Here is a 22470-nt window from a genome sequence, read left to right as displayed (position 1 = left end):
GTTTATCCATCTATAAGTATCTATACGCTGCCTGTGCTTTGTGTTGTTTTATTTGAAAAGAAATCCAGATGCAAAAAGTGCAAACCCTTTGAAAAAATAACAAAGTTACTGGAAAAATAATTTTTAAAATTACTGGTAGATTTTTAATCACTGAACTGTTTTTTTATGGTTTTTAAATCAGCCTAGACTTTGATTATAGCTTTATTCACCTGCACAGTTCTTTTCTTGGAGCAGTTCTCTCAGTTTACTTATATAGAAATCTCCTGGTGTGCCTTTATCTGTAAGGCTGTGCTTTACATTATTGTAAAACTGTGTTTTTTGTATTGTGCTATTTATTTATTCAGTTTTCTATTTTTTAATTTTTTTTATATCAACATATATGGGGAAAAAAAACACTTTCAGTGGAATAGGAAAAAAATCACAAAATATTTTTTGGGCTTTTGTTTTTAGAGTACCAGAGTACCAAGAGGAGTACCAATCCATGCAGGCACAGGGAGAACATGCACACTCACAGAGAAAGACCCCAACCAGATTTAAACCAGGAGCTTCTTCTGTGAGCAGACAGAGCTAACCACCGCCTGTGTCTAACATGCAGTCCTTTATATGTAATTACATGTTATTGTTATTATTATTAGTACCATTAATGTTAATATTACTTATGAATAAAAAATATTATATTGAAAGAAAAAAAATCCCCGGCAACACTGTCAATTGTGTAATACAGTTTGCGCTGAACTCTTCTGCTGTTTACTGACCTATTTGTCAATCTGATGGTTTAAACATTGGCTAAAAGTCCAGACAATGAAGTCATGCTCAGAATATTGCTGTGTCGTAAACCAGCATAATCAGTTAAAGTTATATTGCTCGTCAGCTTTGTAAGTAAGTAGCAGACAGCAGTTTAGATCAAACCTAACCCCAGTGATAGAACCATTCCAGTAGGACAAAATGTATCACATACTAGGGAATATACAAAAAGATAAAAGATATAAAGATTCCCATGTGCAAGAATTTTTGCATTATTTGCATGAAGACCAAAATTTTCATTTATCAGCTATTATAAATACCAACACTGATATATGAGCAAATAAACAAACATTGGCTAAATAAGTATCGGCCAGTTTTGGCCCCAGTGATATATTTGCTCTGCTCTATGTTACATTGTCCAGTTGCACCATGAAGCTGTTTGACCCTCTGAGTTTTGTTTATACAATTATGTTATTTAACTAGCATATAAATGGTAGATATTTAACAGTATTACTGAAGAGAGTTGATACCAGTTGCTGTCAGGTTAATGCCGTTTCTGACAGAACAGTTAATAGCTGCAAGTATAACCTTACTACTAGCTTTTCATTTAGGCCCCTTTCAAAGGAGCAAACACAAACCATAGATTATTCTATTCGTATATCAGTGTCATAGGTGTGAATTAAAATACAGGTAATGCACAATGCTTTGTATAGGAGTTTTCTGTAGAAAGATTATGTATACGATATCTTGATGCATGCTCAATCATGTTGACATTGTGTTTTCAGTGGGAGAAACGTTTTGTCACTCATCTAAGTGACGTCTTCAGTCTCAGCTGACTGCAGGTTTTCCCAAACTTTGAAACAGTACCTTTGCATAATGACTGAAATCAGCACCACTGAAAGAGTAGCCACTGGCCTGTAGGTGTAAATAGTCTGCATAGTCCTGGCCTGAAGAGTTGGCTCTTCTGTGTTGTGGCATTCGCTTAGCCAGAGGTTGTTTGGTTTCCCCGATGTATAAATCATGGCAATCCTCCTGGCACTTAACAGCATAACCAATCCTTGGGGGTCGACCAGTTTTTGCCGCAGCATGTTTTGGAGTTTGAAAGTCACAGCTGTGTTTAGAGAAAATGTGTCTTATCTGTTCAGATACTCCTGACACATGTAAGGAAGAGGACTCCCTTACTAGGATTATTTATATTATAACTTGTATAGCACGCTAGGAGCACCGTTGCACTTTATTCAGCATTGCACCTTGAGCATAGATTTACATATGAAGAACATTTGCACAGAAGAGTTTAATTATTTACTGAATATTTATTGTGTTTTTTAAAATCAGTAGGTAGCCTTTCCAGGTCCTTCACAGCTGCTCCTCATTAAGAAGTGTGGTGGTTGTCTGTGAAGAGGAAAGGTTGTTACTGAGAGCAATTAAGGTTAACTATTGAGGAGAGCTGGGGCAAATGTGTGTGAAAAAATCAAAGAAAGAAGTGTCTTTTCTTTGCCCTTCTTTCCTTTATCCTCTCCAGGGTGTTTGGGCAAATGTTTCCCCTTTTGGGATTTACTTACCTGGATGATTGAGCATGCATCAAGACTTCTTGATATGATGTTCTTCTGCTTCCCTGGCAGCTGTGTCTGTGGGGATGTACACTACAATATTAAAATGAGAACAAGTGGAAATGCAGAATCTTGTACAATTGTAGAAGGTTCTGTGATATGTTCAGCAATAAAAGGTAACAATGTTTCATAATCAGTCTGAAACTGGGGCAACAATGGGGCACAAGAACCAGCACAAAAGGTAATGCATTTTAAGTTTTTGGATTTGACACTGAGAAATCCTTAATGCGTTGATTATATTGAATCTTTAAAAAAGAAAGAAAGAAAATCAGTCAGGAAATCTCATGATCTCCTGTGTGTTCTTTTCTACAAATGTCATGTACTTATCTTCTAAAAGTGGTTTGCTCTTTTGAGTTCACTTACAAAATCTGTAATATTACATATTCAAGTTAAAAACACATTTAACACTGGATTAACGGGGTATTTTAGTCAGCTCGCACACATTTATTGCACCCAGACATTTCTAGAAAGGCCTACTCAGCACTGCCATTATCAGTACAAATGAAAGTGAGGTAGTGCAAAGAACACATGCAGCTTATCAGTGTATCCTGTTCTTTGGGCAGCATCGTTTTTTCCACTTGCAACATGTCCAATAAGCCTGCATATGTTTCTTTTATTTATTTATTTATTTTAATGTTTTAAATGTCAGTACTAAAAACATTTTCTGCATGCTGTATTTTCTTGCAAACCAAGGTGATGATGTGCAATAATAAAAATGCTCGAAGTATAAACAGAATTTATATCGGATTTTGGTTTCAGCTAAAAATAAAAGCATGTGGTGGTCACAGCCATTAATTGAAGAGCTGCAGTTCCAAATGCATTTTACTTGTTGAACAACAACACTTAACCAAAATGATGTAACCATGTCAAACTGTAAAAAAACAAAACAGACAAAAAATGTTTCTTTTTTTTTAAAGCCAGACATGTCAAGTGAGGTCTGGAAGTGACTAAGAAACCTATTGACACAGCAAATTATCAAACATAAGGCAGTGGCGCCCTAAAGCGTAGCTTTATCATCTATTTTTATCTAAATGGGATCATATTTTGCAAAACAGCCAACAACTTACGTTGATTATAAATGATTGAACCCTTAAATTCCTTAATATCATGTTTACTGTGTCTTCTTTACAAACTGACTTGTGGCAGATAGAGGCGTTGCACCCTCCTGGGCATTAGCTAGAATTCTGGTTCAAGGAGCTTCAACACTGGCTTCACTTTTGAGACCCTTGAGGAGCTCCCTCCATGTTTTATGATAAGACCAGGTCTCCAAACTCCTAGATACCAATCTGATCAAGTGCCAGAATAAACCAGTCCCATGTATCCAACCTTTAAAAGTGTCTAAACCCTGATGTTAAGAGTTGTCTTGTGGAATGAGCGAGTCTGTTTTGTGTGTGTGTGTGTGTGTTTAAGAACCATTTCTTTAGTAAACGTTGCAATAAAACACTTTAAAAACAGCTCCTAGTCTGAGGCTCCTAGTTTCTTTAAAAATTCCAGATATGACAGAGTTGTTTGTAAAAAAAAAATTAGCTGATTCTGCGAGGGGACCCCTCACTGGTTTTTCATGGAAAACCCATATTATAAACCTTGATGTCAGTGGCTTGTGTTCCTTAAATATTGACAGAGGTCTATAGAGTGGAGCTGTGTCCCTCACTCTAGTTAATGTAAGGACAGACAGATCGATATTTTAGCAGTGGGCTGATGCTTGTGACAATTCATCCAGAAGGTAAAATTTCCAGAGAAAGTGGAAGGACAGAGGGTCAAAAGATTCATGAAGCAATGTGTTCATTTTGGGAACAAGTGAAGACTTGATCTTCAAATAACCCAAAACTTTCATAACAGCATGACTCTCTGATGGGTCACTCACAGATTAATGATGACCCAGTAAGATGAAGTAATAGTAGTATATGGAATAAAGAGAACATATTTCATTTCTATTGCTCTTTCTCTATTTTGTGTTTTTGCGTATAAACCTGCTAATAACTCTGGAGACTAAGGCAACCTGGATAGCGTCTGAAGGATGAACTAATATTTGCACTCACCAGTGCATCAGTTAAACCTTCCTCGTAACAGGTTGGATACATTTTTTTTTCTCAAAAACTGCCTTGGTTCTTCATTGCATAAATTCAACAAGATTCTGAGGACATTCCTCTGAGATTTTGGTCTATATTAACATAATACCATCACAGAGTTGCTGCACAACCATGATGCAAATCACCACATCTCAAAGTTGCCCCAATACAAGCTCATTAGACCAGGTAATTTCTTACCAATTTGTTATTGTCCAGTTTTGGTGAACCCAAGTGCAAATTATATCCTCACTTTCCTGTTCTTAGTAGACAGGAGAGACGCCTTGTGTCGGTCTCTACTGCTGTAACCAATCTGCTTCAAGATTCAGTGTGTTGTGCATTCATAGGTGCTCTTCTGCATACCTTGGATGTGACGAGCAGTTGTTTGAGTCACAGTTGCCTTCCTGTCAACTTGAAGCAGTCTGGCCATTCTCCTCCCATCTCTGACATCAATAAGAAATTTGCATCAAGAGAACTGTTGATCACTGGATATTTTTTTCTTTTGGACCATTCTCTGTAAACCCTAGAGATGGTTGTGTGGAAAAATCCCAGTAGATCAGCAGTTTCTGAAATAGTCACCCATCAGGCACCAGAAACCATCCAACATTCAGAGTCACTTAAATCAATTTCTTCCTATTCTGAAGCTCAGTTTGGACTTTAGCAGATCGTCTTCACCATGTCTGCATGGCTAAATTCATTAGGTTACAGCCATATGATTGTTTGATTTAACATTTGTGTTAACAAGCAGTTACAAGTGTAGCTAAAAATGTGGCCAATAAGTCATACACAGAGAGATTGGAGATTAGTCACAGATGAAAGCGATCGACTATAGGTAAACCTAATGAGGCATTAGTGAAGCAATGCAGACAAACACAAAGGAAATAAGACAGCCAAAGCAATGCATGAACAAGACAAATGAAACAAACAAACAAACAATAATAAATAAATAAACAGCAAAGACTCATGATGTCAGAGACAGTGTCATAAAATAAAACAAAATAAAATGCTATAACATCCAGTTAAGAATAATGATCTTGAAGAGGACTGTGCATAGAAACACTCCTACAGCAAATAAACAGCCCAGTCTCCTCCTTTAAAAGATGCCCATCAGCCTAGTTTCTGCTTCAAGGGAGGAATACTTACGGCAGATTCCCAAACTGTTGGTGACCTCTAGTGGATCATTATATTTCTGCAGAAAAGGAGAACGCTTCCCTCTCTGCATGACTACACCCAGCTCTTCTGTAGTCACCTTAAAAATGTGTACTATATTTAAAACTGACAACAAATACACACAGCTGTGTGTCTTATCTGACACACACAGCTTGTGCTATTTCCTCATCTATCTATTCGAACTGTCATTACTGAAAATAATCAGTTTTTAAACCTTGTTACACCAAGAATAAATCCCAGTGAAAAAGGTTATTTAATTATGAGACTATCAGGGTCCACTTGTTTGTTTTAACCAGACACTTGTATGCTTTCTTCTTCCTACTACTTTACTACTACACATTACTTGAGGTCTATGTTTATGTAATAGCCAGGTACAAGCATGGTCACCCCCTATATACATAAAAATGATGTTTTACTTCTGAAATTGTTTGAGCTGCAGAAGCCTGAAGTAATATGGTATGTTATTTAAAGAATGCTGTTTTCCTTTCCATCCGCACAGTCCAGCATCCACAGCTTTGTTTCAGTATTGAGTTGCACATTGGCAGCAGCAACAAAAGCAACCTCAGACTGCTATATCACTGCCTCCAATCCCCCCCTCCTGTATTGTACCCACTCTAAGGTCAAGATAAACACTCCATGCGCTTATAGAAACAGGTGTCAGGCTTCAGGAAGACACACACACAGAGGCAAACGCACACAGTTAATTATTTATCTTCTCACTGAATTGCTGACATATACACCATCCCGCCTTCAGTGTCACTTTAACCAGCGCAAGAGAAGTTACTGCTATTGATGCCGATGGACCAGTGTGCATCTGTGCTGAGGCTGAAAGAGAAGACTTATACGGGAAAGCATTGAAAAGAGCTTATGTCTACGTCATTAATACTTAATTCTGCAAAGCAATTTGTAAAGCAATAATACAGGGACTTGTATATATATACACTTGGTATAATGATGCTGTTTCAATTACAAGGAATAACATGTTGTATACTGTTGTATAATGGAACTTAAAATATATTTTCCACGGTATTTACAAGTAAGCCTGGAAAACTGTTGCCTACAGGATGCCCTAGCCTATTCCAGAATAACTTTTAAATCACGTTTGTTATCGTAGAAGTGTTTATTTAGTCTATTTCTGCCCAAGTCTCTACATTTTCCCCCAGATGTGAAGCGTTTATTTTAGATATTGAGCTAATAATAGTCTCCGTTGATAATTTTCCACTGAACTCTGCTGCGACAGTTCCTTACAGTGAAGCTGCGAGTGTGGAAGGATCCATTCAGTGTATCAGGGGGAGGGATTTAAAGTATTACTTAAACACTACAAAACAGGAAATCCCATTAAAATGTTTTTTAAAACACATGTCACGCTTATTCTGGCTTTTACTCCATCTCCCGTAGATTAAACTGCTATTGTTCGTAATTCTTCAATTGATGGAGAAGGTTCAATCCCTCTCCGGGACGAAGGAATCCCCCCCAAGGAGCAATGTGGCACATTCGGATGAAAACCGAGCTCTGTGCCACATCTTCCACTAAATGATAAAGCCGCTACGCCGGGAGCTGGAAGCAGGACATACTGAATAGTAGTAATAATAATAATAATATTAGAAAACTATCTTGGAAGAATACTTACAAGCTTTTTCATATTTTTTCTTTTGTCTGAAAAGTGTTAGGGTGACTCGAATATTTTCTCTCGTGTTGGAGTCGGTGGGAGGAGGTGTGAAGTTAAACTACTGTAAGTTAACGGTTAAGTTCGGCTGCTGGTGACGCCTTACAGGGAAACGTGGGCTTCAAACCTTTACTCTTTCAGCCGGAGGACCCATAGATACCTTCAGGAAAAAGGTAAGTTTATATTAATCTTTTAGAAACATTTCTCGTTACTGTGAAGTCCACTGTGCTTCAGTGGCTACTCTGGACTGCTGTGGCAGTTTCCCCAAGACAGGACTACACCCAGTCAAAACACATCTTATCTGCCCTGGGAAGTTGCTCAATTAAAAATATTATCAAAAATGCAGCTTAGTGGCTCACAAGTCTTAATACAGAATACATGCTGCAAAGAAAGCCTGATCAAATGTAATGCACTGTTTTATTTTATTTATTAGTCCTTTATTTATCCAGGTGAAAAATCTCATTGAGATTAAAAATCTCATTTCCAAGAGAGACCTGGAATCATGGCAGCAAAAGTCAAAAAGCATGCACCACATAACTACATAACAATTAAAACATATACAATATTCCGTACAAACATGTAAAAAATATACAGTAACAGATCATTAAAGTGATCAACTATATGCATCTAGCTAAAGAAAAATAGCCTTAGACAAGGCACATTGAAAAATATTGAAGCACATGTATTAAATGTATGCGGAAGCACATAAAGTAAATCAAACGTAACAGACAATGATTTGTGCTTCATAAAAAGAGCAAACATGTGTTTGTCCAAAAAATACTTGTGATTAGGATCAGTAGATATTATAATAAACTAAGAGTGTGGCTGAATGTGTGGGAGGGGACTTAATTCATCTTGGTTTGATCTTTTTTTTTTAAAGGTTTCATGTATAAGTGACATGAACTAAGTATCAAATCAAGTTTTTCATTCACAGCTTGCTTAAAAATGCTACAGAAACTGGTAAAATGTTAATATTATAAGTTCAAATAATCACTGCGTGACATCTTAGAAAAAATAAAGACCTGCCAGCTCCTTTTCTTACTATGGGATTGCCATCTAAAACACTGTCTTGCTAAATATTAAAAGCCTACTCCTTTCATCTACTATTTCACACTATTGTTGCTGTTTTTCTAGTTAATTTCACAAGTTTTTTTCAGATAAAAAGACCATAGCTATCATGTGAAGAGTACGCATCCAAAATTAAATACACCCACTCACCAAGTGTTAAAGTAATAAAAATACACATAATAATTTTGCTGTTGTAAGCTTGAGCGTGCAGAATAGCTAGATTAGGTCCAGTGCAGTATTATGCTTGGTAATATCAAGCGATGAACATAATACTAATGTTTCAGATTTAAAAGCAGGGAAATATTAAATGCACACACACACACACACACACTCGAGTCTCAATATATCTTCTGCCCTGCGTGTGCCCCAGATTGACTGTTACACTGCCTTTCCCTCATAAGCTGTAGCACTACTATACTGTTGCCTTGACTACTGGTGTGTCAGGGGACCTCATCCTGATCCACTGCAATGATTTTCTCTGACATGAGTTCAGAGAGACTACCACGAAGCACCGCTGAATGCGAGAATAACGGGAGAGCTCATTTTCTCCTTAGCTTATAAATACCTCACACCAACTCCTCAACCACCTGATGGAGTCCCAGTTACCAGTGGCTCGCGTACTCGAGGCTACAGCGCTGCTCTGCTCATCCACTGCAGAGCAGGCTAAAACGGGCACGCTTTCTCTCTGTGCACTGAGCCATATCAGGTTGTTTGGATTACATTCCCTTTAAAAGAGGCACGATGCAGAGAGCATTAAAAACATTCTGTCAGTCGTGTTTATCCAGAGTTAATGAAGGGAAAAGGTTCAGTGTGAGCCCGCTTGCAATATAAAAACAGGAGGAGTGGGGATGCCTGTTGTATTTGTACTGATTGACAAATGGAAAACCTAACAGTATCCACTAAGAATACTAGTGGATGTTCACAGTTTAGAGGCTTTGCCTGAAAATAAATTAAAACAAGTAATCCATTGTATCCTTTTTAAGAAAAAGTAATTACTTATGTACATTTAGATATGACTTTAAGCAGGAGTTGTCTTTTGATTCCCACGCTCACTAACAACTGGTGGAAACATAAGCATGAACTATTCGCTCTGTAAACACCTAAGGACAGATATATTTAAACATATGCATGCTGCATCTCTGTATCTGTCATTGTAGTTTCCTTCCTGTTCTTCATGAAATAATGAGCATGTGGGAAAGAATTTTTTTTTCTTTGTTGTGACATAGCCCTACTCAGGAAATAAAGTGGGTCTAAGAATGACGAACAGCAGTGAAACGGGTTTACAGGAACCCCCGCTGTAGCCTTGGGGAGGGGGGATGCATGCTGCACCGGAGCTTGTGTGAAACAGTCTCATTAGGCGGAGAACCCACTGGAAAAAAGTGGACCATACGGAACAAGGAAGGCTATGGGGGTTGGGGACAGGGACAGGATCTGTTGCTGTGTAATCTAAGGGAACTGCAAACACTGAATGTGAACTGGCAATCTCGAGGGGCTGTAGTGTATCAGCGGTCACAAGACTGTGTACAGCTCACCAGCTCTGCAACCCCACCAGTCAAGGTGGAGAGGACTTTATTTTCCCTGAACCACATCATTTCCTGAGTAATGCTGTGTCACAACAAAGAAAAAAAACTTTATTAAAACAGTCTTTGAAATCCCAGACCAAAGCTTGCATGAATAAGTAGGAATGTTTTAAATGTTATAAGCACTACTGCACATCTATTTATCCAGTTTATTAAATGAAATTACCAGAACTTGCAGCAGGTTAAAAAAAGATGCGTTTTGCAGGAATACTTTTAATGCAGTTAACAGTCATAGTACAAAGAAAAATATTTGATCTGATAAAGAATATTTAAAAAATGCCTAATTAGAGTGGCAAGGGTTTGTTTTGGTTTTTAATGAACATATTTCAGAGGTCACTGCAGTCTGTAAGACTGTTTTGCAACCCACAGCGTTATGTAAGTATGTTTCTATTACTTACTAAAATAACTAGGCTAGAGCACACGCTGTTGCAAATTATGAGTATTTTTTCTTAGCCTCAGAGGATCTTGAAGCATGAGGGTAGCACTTTTTCCATCTGACAAGCTGTTGTGTTTCATGTGGCTTTGTGTTTGTTTGAGGGAATAAATAGCAACGCTCATATTTATGTCTACTCGGGCTCAGCCTGCGCACTGAGCTGTCCTGGAAAAGTCCATGTGACACAGATCTGAGGAGGTGCATCCTGTTGTATGTTAAAACGGAAGGACTAAAGTCAGGCCTGTAGGGCAGTGTGTGATTTATGCTGTGGCCCAGTTAAAACAGAGGCAGCAGACATGATAATATATTCTCAAAATAAGTATCACCTTGTCTCTAGTTGCTCAGGGCTGCTGTGAAATGTTGAAGTGTCTGAGACACCACAAAATGCTACTTTGTGGTCATGTGTTAGTATTTTTCTCTGCAACAGGAGGCAGAAGACTTTCACTCTGTTTAAGCCGTATAAGCAATAGTAACACCTTGGCTTTCAGGACAGTTAGCCGTTTGGTCGATCAGCCTGGTCACAACTGATGGATGGATGTATTTCCATTCAATTTTTTATCGACGCCCTTCCCAACGGATGAATCTTTGCGACTTTAACGATTACCTGATCCAGGCCGACACTGCAGCAGGGTGGTTAGCACCGTTGCCTCACAGAGAAAAGGTCCACCAGGCAGCCGGGGACTTTCTGTGTGGGATTTGCACTTTTTACCTGTGGCTGAGTGGGTTCTCACCAGATACTCTGGCTTTTGCCAAAGACAAGTTTGCAGTTCTAAATTAACAGTAGCCTTGAATATGAACAAATTAATGTTTTTCTGTGTATCTGTGTTAGCCCTGCGATAGACTGGCGATGTGTATGTGTCACAACCTGCCTCTCACCCTATGACAGCTGAGATAGGCTCCACCTTGGATAACCTGAAGAAAATAGATGGATGGATAGACAGCAAATAAATGGATGAGTTTCAAAATGGCAACACATTCATCAACTTTGGTGTATCTCAGATATTTCATTAGTTTAGAGTTTGATTTTTGTCCAGTAGTTTGGCATATGGCCACAATCTAAAAAACTAATGACTTTCCCATCAGCCCAAACTGCACCTGGCTTCTTGTAGCTTGGCTGGGTTTTCTTCAGCTTTGTGTTCCAAAGTCACGTTTGGACAAATCAAATCTAACATGTAACATTTAAACAAATTTAAACAAGGTATTTATACTACCATTTATCAGCACTTTGGTACTTGTTATAGTTGTCATAGCTGTAGCTATTTGATTATATAGCTACAATTGTAAATGACAACTACAATACATAGTATAAACTTTATTCTTATTCTTATTATTTTTTCTTGATGGCAAGTCTTTAAGTAGTGGTAGCAGTAGTATCCTTCAGTCAACAGATATGCACTTGTGAACCCACCCTTAGACAATTCAAAGTTTTCCAAATTCCTAATTTTGGAATGCAGTTTGCATGAGAAAAGAAAGCTGGAGTGAGAAATTAAATGTATTATTGTGTTGTACTTTGATTTATTTTTGTCTGTCCAGAAGCCTGAGAGACATGGTTCCTTGTTTGACTTACAGACCTCTGTGCCATTCTGTGACTTTGATTCATAAACCTACAGGAAATTACACCTGTCTGGCAATTATAACAAATATGGCATCTGTTTTGAAAGGACCTCATCCAAATTCAAGCCGCTCTCATTTGTTCTTCGGCAGATGGATCGTTCTGTTGCCAGAAAGACAGGAGCGCTGGGATCCCAGTAATTGAAAGAGAGAGAACATGGGTACAAAGCTTCTCTCCCATAAATTCATTATATCAGCACAGAGGAGTGGAGGTGTTTTTCAGAAAGATTATTATATAATTGCACTGTGGGTATTAGCAAAGCAGCTCATATAGTATAGCTGGAAATAGTTTCTCTTCTATGTGTCATACTTTTTCCATTCTTTCTTCCTCCCTACCCCCGCACATCTCTCTTTCTGTCCCTCCCACTCACACTTTACCAGATGCATGTGAAAGATTAGCTCAGGTTTTGGCCAGTTTTTCCTCAGTTTTCCAGAAAACATTATAACAAATGTGAAAGTCGCTTTCTCGTTCTGTGACGCGGAGCCACAAACCAACCATGCTAAAAGAAAACTTGAGGTTATTTCATAGGATCAGACAGACAGTTTTTTTGTCTTCCTGCTTACTCCCAGCAAGTAAGAACATTTTCCTTCTACAAAAGCACAAAAAAACAAAACAGCTGTTTTCTCTTGTTATTTTGGGGGGAAAAGTCTGGCACATTCTTAACACCTTCCTCACTTAAAATAAAGATGCAGACATATACATGATGACACCTACATCACACATTTTCTCTGAAAATGTCAAAACCTTTTTGCTCACCGGCAAACACATGTCAGCGTCTGCTTCATAATGAGTTCTATGCAGGAGTTTTTATTTTGGATGTGATGTGTTTATGCATCCTCATATCACCAATCATGAATATCCCTGTATACATGAATAAACAGATTTTGCAGAGTAGAACCATGGAAACAGAAGCAAACCACAGAAAGCAAACGTGAATAGAACCAGGTGGTCAAATGCTTCACTGGCTTTGTCTTTTCTGTACGTATTTATAGCGAGTGTATGTGTTAGGTTAACAGGTACGCTGCATTTAAACACTGACACATTTAAGGAAAATGAAAGCAGTAAATACTGGACATTAAAATAAAATCACTGCAAGAAGATAGACAACAGTTAAGAAAAAGAAAAGACAAAGAGAAAAGTTTAACTTTAAAGACCTCTTTCAGTTATTACATACTTTTTTTTTTTACCTTAACACTGAATGTTTAATGTCTTGAAACAGTGTGTGTCTTAATGTGGTTTCAATGAGCCCTCGTTTTGCAGTGGCATCTTTGCTCTTGTATTTTAAAACCAGTGGACATGTCTATGGACTGACTTGGATGCTCATTTACGTGCTCTCTGAGTTTGCTCTTTAATCATTGTGTCAATTCCATCTTCTTAAAATCAGTTAGGAGATTCATTTTCCCATGAAGGTGAGGATTATTGTCAAAATGAATGTTTGGCCTTCTCAGTGACAACAGTCAGTATCAGCCTGACCTTTTAGAAAGTGGCTTTATTGAGAATTACAATGCCCCAGGACACTTGTCCCTCTACCATGCAGTGAAAGGTCGATAAATTATCACCATGCCTGACAATTAATACTGTATCCACGGAGACCAGACCACCCCCTTGCTCCATACACACGTGTGCACACACATAGTGTTTTGTTAACATCTGCGTTGTAATCTTATCTCTATTTTTTTTCTTGTGTATGGACCCTGTTTGAATTATCCAGACTTTTTCCCCCTCAGCTTGTTTGCCTGAAAAACATCCTCAGAACATGTTTTCTGATGAAACGCTGCTGCAAACTGAGTGGAATTATTGACCCCATGAATCATTTATGATATTCACACAGGGATATTAATGAGGGTTATTGGTCCCCTGTAGGAGCAGAGGAAGCTGGAAAGTAAAAGCACAGGGAGTGGAGGATAGGAAACACCAGCCCTGCTATCGCCCTGCCTGCGAAGGTGCTTTGTCATGGGGAAACAGAACAGCAAGCTGCGGCCCGAGGTCCTGAACGACCTGAGAGAAAACACAGAATTCACCGACCATGAGCTGCAGGAGTGGTATCGCGGCTTCCTGAAGGACTGTCCCACCGGCCACCTGACTGTGGACGAGTTCAAGAAGATCTACGCCAACTTCTTTCCCTACGGAGATGCCTCAAAGTTTGCCGAGCACGTCTTCCGCACTTTTGACACCAACGGCGATGCCACAATCGACTTCAGGGAGTTCATCATAGCCCTGAGTGTGACGTCTCGTGGCGGGCTGGAGCAGAAGCTGCGCTGGGCCTTTAGCATGTATGACCTGGATGGGAATGGCTATATCAGCCGGGCAGAGATGCTGGAGATAGTTCAGGTGAGGACATACTATGTGCTGTGTGATTGATACTACAGAGCAGAGGTTTCATGTGTGCGTGTCTGTGAGCTTATCACATTTTAATAAACAAAATCTAGACAAATAACAACGAGAATTGGAAAATAAGTCAAGAGAGTAAATTAGTTTACAATAAACGATCACTTTTTACATTTTTAACACTTTTACTGTATATACGACAATGAAATGACATCATTTCCTTCTATCAAACAATTAAAAAAAGATGTAAAATATATTATATAAGCCAAATAAAACATGCAAACATGTTTTTTCTTATATCAGTAATAACTAAAAATATTTATATTATTCAATCATTCTTTTTATGACTGTTAATAAATAAGTTCAGCTCTAATTTTTTGCTGTTATATGCACTTTAGCCTCCTGGTAATGGCTGTTTTTAGGTTCAACAGTCATCTGCAGGCTGTCCTTTCTGTTTTCCTTATCACTCTGGCTATATTTACTCTTCCAATATGGTGGGCTGAGCAGCCTGGATATTGGCTTAGTCCTTCGTGCTTGTGGAAACAAATGAATGTGAAAAAAATAAATAAAATAGAGACCATGCACTGGGATCACACCAGCGGCAATACTAATGAGCGCTAGGACCACACCCATTTAAGAAAATATTGTTTGTACACTAAATAAAGGTATCACATATAGGGAGTAATAAATACAAATGAAAAAAGAATGATGTGGAAAAACAACAGAAGCCACGCTGTTGCAGCTGGCAGAAAGCTTTCTGTTTTCCAGAATGACATATTTCTCTCCTTTACTTAATCTAATTTTAATATTATACAAGCAGATAAGTGAGTTCAGAAAGACCTACAGCGGGTGAAACGGCAGGATCTTTTGTTGTCAGACCAACATCATTATCTGCTAGCTAACAGAAAACAGGTCAGAGCTTTCAGACAATATAAGCAAAATGATGTCAGTGGCAACGGTTATTTTTCATCAGTGCGCCCTAAAAGCTTCACGCACGTAGCCAACAAAATCAATACACACATCACAGGAGTCATTATTGTCTTTTTTTATAGGCAATTTACAAGATGGTGTCATCAGTGATGAAGATGCCCGAGGATGAATCAACACCAGAGAAAAGGACAGATAAGATCTTTAGACAGATGGATATTGACAATGATGGTAAGACTGGTTATTTCCATGTGCTGTATACATCATTGTGAACCAAATTGTTCTTTTCACAGTAAATAAATAAATCGACTTTTTATTAATTTTTAATCAGTATGCTGGTCATGCATCTGGTCCAGCTAAAACTGGTCCTGTTATAGATGGAGAATTTGACATTGGGAAGAATAAAGTCAACACTTTAAATTGCTTGTTAGTAAAATTCACAGCCACTGTGTTTGGCCTTTTACTTGCAATGAGTTGGGCCCGCTTTTGCTTCCAGAGCTACCCCTAATTCTTTGTTGTGCAGATTCAACAAGGTGACGAAACATTCCTCAGAGAGGAACTGGGCTCCATATTGACATGACAGCATCACACAGATGCTGCAGATGTATTGGCTGCACATCCATGATGCTAATCTCCACCGCATCTCAGGAGGCTATTTGAGTACAGTGAACTCATTGTCATGCTCAAGAAACCAGTTTAAGATGATTTGAGCTTTGAGGAATGGAGCTTTAATCCTGCTGGAAGTAGCCATCAGAAGACGGGTACACTGTGCTCTTTAAGGGATAGACATAGTCAGCAATAATACTCTGGTAGGCTGTGGCATTTAAATGTTGGTATTAAGGGACCCAAAAGGAAATAACCCCCACACCATTACACCACCAGCAGCCTGAACTGTTGATACAAGGCAGGATGGATCAATGCTGTAATGTTGGGTATGCCAAATGCTGACGGTAAAATCTGAATTTCAAAATCAAAATCGACTAATCAGACCAGGCAACACTTTTCTTTAGTTTAGTTTCGATGAGGCTGTGTGCAAATTGAAGCCTCGCTTTGCTGTTCTTAGCTGACAGCAGTGGTCCTCTGCTGCTCTAGTGCATCTGCATCTGATTCGACATGTTGTGCATTCAGATACTCTTCTGCATACCTGGATTTATTATAACTATAACTATTATTATAAACCAAGTTACTGTTGCCTTCATATCAATGTGAAGCACTCTGGCCAGTCTCCTCTGAACTCTAAAATCAACAAGGAATTTTGGCCCAGAGAACTGCCGCTTACTGGATATTTTCTCTTTTTTGGACCATTCTCTGCAAACCCTAGAGATGGTTCTGTGGGAAAATCCCAGTAGATCAGCAGTTTCTGAAATACTCAGACCAGCCTGTCTGGCACCAACATGCCATGCCACATTCAAAGTCAGTTAAATCACCTTTCTTTCCCCTTCTGATTCTCATCTTCAACTTCAGCAGATCATCTTGAATTGCTGCCATGTGACTGGCTGATTAGATATTTGCATTAACAAGCAGTTGAAGAGTTGTGCCTAACAAAGTGGCCAGTGACTGTATATTTGGTGTGTAAACCACCTGATAAATACTGTTTGGATAGTTATTGTAAAGTTGTGACAAGTGTTGTTGAAACTTTATTAATGGCTAAGAGATGCTGTGAAGAGTATCGATAAACATTAGACTGATAGCTACTATAAAACTAAATCTGATGTTTATATTAACTTTTCAAGAGTGCATACGTAAGCAGGTTAGGTGGCTTTAGTGAAACCACAAGGTTGTGGACGTCTGGTTTTAGTTTTAGTCATTATTGAGTTCTGTTTTACCTCACACTTTACTTTTGTTTTCACTATCTGCTTGGTTGGATGTGGCCAAAGAAAAAGACAGAAAGGTTAGGTTTAGGAATTGTAATTACTAAGGGTACTCAGTCCATCAAAAAAGTGATACCAAGGGGTCTTAAGTGTGACTAGTTGGTAGTGCAAATGGTCTCACTACTGCCACAGGTGCAAGACATCTTGTGTTTAATCTCTGAGACACCAGCAGCTGTTACCAAATAGCAGTATTTGATGCCGTGGGAATAAGGACAGGTTGACTGATTACAAATTCAGACCAAATAATATTTTTTTTCCAGTTAATTTGCTTAGTTTTTATTATTTATTTCTCCCTTTGTGCCAGGGAAAAGAAATCTTTGCTACAACAATAACTGACCTGACTTTTCAGCTCTTTATTACGAAATTTAAAAAAACAAAAAAACCACACAGATTTTCTCATGTTCTGATGTAGTGTTTAAAATACAATATTAGTAGATACCAATATTAAACAGGTATATCTAGTAACAGTCAGTTTACATTTTATTAACATTAGTTATGATAAATATTTAAAAAAAAAAAAAAAAATATATAGTACTGTGCAAAAGTCTTGAGCCACCCCTCATTTCTTTGTATATTGTCTCCAAGGAGTCAGACTTTTTTTTTGGTAATTTTTAGTAGTCTTAAGCACTTTAAAGTTTTCTAGGCTTTTTATTTGGACAGTAACTGCTTTTTCACTCATTTTCAGTCCTGTCCTTGAACCTGACACCTTTTTGGGAGTTTTTTGTTATCTTGTTAAGCCACTAAGCACTGACATATGAATCAAGTATTAAAAAGGGCACCTACCTAAGACAATGGACTAGTCTTGTGTTTACACATAAAATACAACTTAGCCATTGAACTGCATTTTTAGGCACTTAACAGCCTGGTGCAAAAACATACAATATCATTTGACTTCTTAGAATCCAATTAAAATGACAAACATAACAAAGTTTGACAGGCATACAGTAGTATTTTTGAACAAATAACGCTTACTCCTAAAGAGCTCCTAAAGAGAAATCCAGGCATATCTCTACATGGTGTGCAGTGTGTACTTAAAAAATTTGAGGAAATAGGACAAATCATCTAAGCCAGCATGCTCCCTTTAGAGTAGTCATTACATTGAAAGCCTACTCTTACCTCCACACTACTAACTTAGCGTAGTATTAGCCTCCTCTCTTCTTTTGTCTTTGGCCAACAGTAACATAGTTTCCACCGTCAACCTCTTGGCTAGCAGCATCTGTCGTAGTTAACCTGAGCACCGACCAATCTGATATGAAAATCTAATTCTTGATGAGAATGAGATTTCCATACAATATCTCAATCTTTCGATATTTCCACGAGCATGTTTGATTTGAAAAACTTTACCCCTGCCCATCCTAACACAACCCTCCCCATTTATCTGGGCTTGGGACCGGCACTCCCCAGACCTCAACATTATTGAAGCAGTATCGGATTATCTTGATAGAAAATGGAACAAAATAGAGTGAGCATCCAAAGAAGAGCTTTGAATGAGCTTTAGGAGGCCTGCAGAACTTTTCCTGAAGTCTACTTAAAGAAATGAAAAGAAAACTTACATAAGAGAGTTCAGGGTGGGTTAAAGAATAAAGATGGTCAAACCAAATATTGACTTTCTGACTCTTCAAACTTTGTTTTTGCCCTTTATATTGATATTGATATTAATATTTATATATATATTACACACACCTTATGTATGTATTTACCTTTATGTTTGCATGCTTCAGTATTAGTGTAGTGTTTTCCTAGCAAAATATAAAGAAATTAGGCCTCATGTGGCTCAAGACCAATGTTCCCTCTAAGCTGCGCACGTGCGCAATTGCGCACTGCTGGCACGGTCTCTGCGCAGAGAAAATCTGTGTTGCGCACAAAAACAAATTAACCTGAATTGAAATTAAAATTAAAACTTTAACAATTGTTTTGCAGTGTTAGTCAGTAAGTGACTGGCTGCTCCCATATTGTATTAGAACGATGCCACCTTATCCCATAGTCCAGCCAATAATGCGATTTACATTCGTATATACGCAGCTAATCAACGTTGTTGACAGGCTATGACAGCGTCCTTATGTGCCGACACCGGTCTTTTAGCTGGCAAAGCGGCGTGGCTGATGTGGAGTGAAGCCACGTTACTGACAACGTGTACAACCATTGGAGATGTGAGCAGGACAGACGGAACAATTGACGGAAAAAGTGTGGACTTTATACCAGTTTTTAAATTGTATTGATAGGCCACGTAAAGCCAGAGTTATGATAAAAATATTTGCAATGTTTGGTTTTCTTCCTGAATACTGTCGTTGTTTATATTTACTGCGGGAATAAACGGTAAAAACGGCGTTTTATAAGAAAAAAGGCTCGAAAGCACTCTCCGCCTGTGAGCAAAAGCAAACTCCACCCCTCTCCCTTTCCTATTCGTCCAAAAAGTACCATGTCGACCAATCAAAAAAAATGATATGGCAACGTGGCATCTAGTTGTTAAGAAACGGGGAAGTTTTAGGGAGTGGCGGTGTTCTGAGATGTGAGAGATTTGCGACGTTTAGCGCAAATCTTGTGTAGTTAGTGTGTAGTGTAGTTTTGCTGTGTGTGTCAGAACAATGAGGCGAGTACTGAATGTTACAGGTGTTACAGGAGTGATACATCTCCTGTTGTCAGGCCTGCAGGTATCAGGCTGCTGTTCTCCTTTATCTCATAGGGGACAGAAATTATTTTTTGGAGTGGCACAAATGATTTGTGTGGCATCAGATTTGATGCAGAACAGCTGATTGTTCTGTAAATAGTTTGAAATGTTTATTTAAAAATGCCTTGGCTGCATTTAAAAAAAAAAGCTGCAAAAATCTTTGTTGTTTGCCAAACTGAGTTACTTTTTTGAAGTAGTAACTATATAATTAATTGCCCAGCACTGGTCATTATATACTATATTTTGCAGACAGAGAGTTACAGGACTCTCTCCCAGACCACAGACTCATAATACAAGTCAGAGCTTTTTTTAAAAAAGAAAGAAAGTTGTGTTTTCAAAATTGGAGTTCAAGTTATTTTTACTTCCAATAGTGTTAACATACTACACAGGTCAATGACTAGATTTTTTTTACATTTTCATTGTAAGTGGGCTAAAGCAGTTAATTAAAAGTAGTCTAACATAAATGTAAATGCTGTAATTTGATTATTTTAATAAACCATGTAACTTGGATGGATTAGATGCCGGCGCGACCACAGTGCACACGTCTGATGTTGCTCACAGTGGTCCAAGGGATCGCTCAGGGAGTTTGTGTGTTCGCTCAGACACATGAAAAATTAGAGGGAACATTGCTCAAGACTTCTGTTCAGTAGTCTGTTGTGAAAGATTAGTTATGTAACAGCTGTTTACATGATAAACCATGACTTGCAGAACACTTTTGGCACATTGATTCATGTCATATCACATGAAGTAGTTATGATTGGCTCCCAGCCTGGTGATCCACAGGCTTACCATAAATGGATTGACACTTAGAGTGACTTGAATGATACATCAAAAAATGCAAGAGTCGTACTTTCCTTACTGAATCTGACACGTCACAGCTCAAGTTATCTGGAGCTATGGTGCTGGGCAGGAGCGTTTTGTTTTGACATTGTGAAGGTCAAGCTGTGTCTCAGACAGACGTTTTAAGACATCATGTGATGCCATATGCCACGCCTGAAACCACAGCTGCAGAGGAGGGTAGAGGGTAAATTGCAGGCTGCATCCGCGATGCTCAAGGATGTTTTTTCCACATACCCATGAAAGCTGGAAACTGCACTGAACTACTTTACTCAGTTTTCCGAGGACCAAAACACCATAATAAAATTCTGCTGAAAGCATAACACATCTGGAGCTCTAAAAAGAAAGGATGTTCCTGGCGGCACACAATCTCTCAAACACAGGCCACTTCTCATCATAAAGTCCAAATTTCACATTTTTTTTGGATGGTGTCATTGCCACCTGAAGGAAACCTAACACATTTAAAATGAATCTTTAAGCCCATAGAGCTAACTGGCTAATCAGAGATCAAGACCATTGAGGAGCTTGGGGAAATCTTACCTGATTCTTGCCTAGTGTGGGCCCACTACCTTCCCGTTAGTCAGAATATTGGCAGCAGTAGCACTTCTGTGATTGGTCACCAGACCCAGTAAGTTACAGAGTGAGTGAACCTCTTATCTAATGCTATTATGTAAGAAAAAGTAGGTGTTAGACTCAAAAAAGTGTAATTTTCTACTGTTTCATCTTAGAATTAAAAAAAACCTTTTAAACAAAATTAAAGGACACCTTATATGTTTTTACCTAATTTCTGTCATATGTATACTATGAGAGTGATGAATGCTCGGGTAAAACATGGTTAAGGTTTCACATCTTTCGTGCAGAACTGCACTCCCATAGAGTTACATACATACAGCAGCGTCACCTGCTGGACAAGAAACATGACGGCTATGAATACCATGATTCTGGCTCAGGTTCTGTGTAATTTATTTTAAACTACTTAATGCAGTGTTATTTGTCACCATCTCAATTGAAACATCAGTAGCCGATTTTTGTGGGTAGTTGCTGCATGTAAAACATTTTCACGTTTTACTGCTCATAACTGATATTTTCTTCCCCCCCCCCCCACAGGCAGATTGTCTTTGGAGGAGTTCATTAAAGGTGCCAAAAGCGACCCGTCCATTGTCAGACTGCTGCAGTCGGATCAGGGAGCCTCTCGTCAGTTCTGAGGACACAGTGAAAGTGATCACACCCTGCAACTCATGCACACCCACATCCCTCCAGCTTTGTGCCGTTTGTTCTGACAGAGGCTCGATCTTCATCACAGCCCCTCCTCCTTTCATTTTAACACTCCATGTCTTAATGTTTACATTAATGTACACTTTTCTGGTCAATGTGGCTTTTTCCTCTGTGGACAATGAAGTGCATTTTCAGTCGAGGCATTTTTTTTCTTCGTGCATTTCAAAACATCTCGTTTTGAATTGGTTTTTACCCGTTTGCTGTAAGTGCCATATCTTTTATTTATGCTTACAGGATTATATGCTTTCAAGTATTATGACTCTCATGTTATACTAAGAGGAAACTAATTAAATCACTTAATTCTATTCAATTTAATTGTTAAAATGTGGCTTATTGTTGTTCAAGATAACAGTAGCTTGAACTGGCACAAGCTGCTGTATTTAACAAGCTCTCTCTATGCCTTTGGTATTGCATGTGCTCAGTGAAATGAGTTTACAGTTCATGTGAATAATGAGGCAGTGATTATTTTTAATTTCTTTTTATTTTTGTAACAAAAATGTCCTTTTGTTTTCACACAATTGAAATAAAGTTGTGTAAGGAAAATCTACACAAAAAGTCCCCCCTTGGTATCCCCTTTGTCCTGGACACACATGATGCAAACTCACCAACATCCTC

The 22470-nt window shown here is 38.4% G+C and overlaps 2 protein-coding genes across 2 annotated transcripts in view; one reads left to right on the top strand and one right to left on the bottom strand.

The window, feature by feature from the left end:
• The first annotated feature begins 7098 nt into the window (after window positions 1–7098).
• Window positions 7099–22414, top strand: hpcal1 (hippocalcin-like 1). Its single transcript, XM_031744693.2, has 4 exons — window positions 7099–7429; window positions 13813–14280; window positions 15330–15435; window positions 21688–22414. Exons 2-4 carry the CDS (start codon window positions 13903–13905, stop codon window positions 21783–21785), a joined length of 582 nt encoding a protein of 193 aa, XP_031600553.1. The 5' UTR covers window positions 7099–7429; window positions 13813–13902; the 3' UTR covers window positions 21786–22414.
• pdia6 (protein disulfide isomerase family A, member 6) overlaps window positions 22318–22470 on the bottom strand; it is an 8797-nt gene continuing 8644 nt past the window's right edge. The window contains exon 13 of the mRNA XM_031744692.2: window positions 22318–22470. This exon is cut by the window's right edge and continues 523 nt beyond it. The gene's annotated coding sequence lies outside the window, so the exon portion shown is untranslated.

This window comes from Oreochromis aureus, linkage group 15, assembly GCF_013358895.1.
Source record: "Oreochromis aureus strain Israel breed Guangdong linkage group 15, ZZ_aureus, whole genome shotgun sequence".
Taxonomy (NCBI): domain Eukaryota; kingdom Metazoa; phylum Chordata; class Actinopteri; order Cichliformes; family Cichlidae; genus Oreochromis; species Oreochromis aureus.
Note: the sequence above shows the minus strand (reverse complement) of the source record. Positions and strands in the feature narration are given on the sequence as shown.

Coding starts and splice junctions, on each gene's coding strand:
- hpcal1 (XM_031744693.2), top strand. CDS start 13,903: ATGGGGAAACAGAACAGCAAGCTGCGGCCCGAGGTCCTGAACGACCTG. Junction 14,281..15,329: donor AGATGCTGGAGATAGTTCAG/GTGAGGACATAC, acceptor CTTTTTTTATAG/GCAATTTACAAGATGGTGTC. Junction 15,436..21,687: donor GATGGATATTGACAATGATG/GTAAGACTGGTT, acceptor CCCCCCCCACAG/GCAGATTGTCTTTGGAGGAG.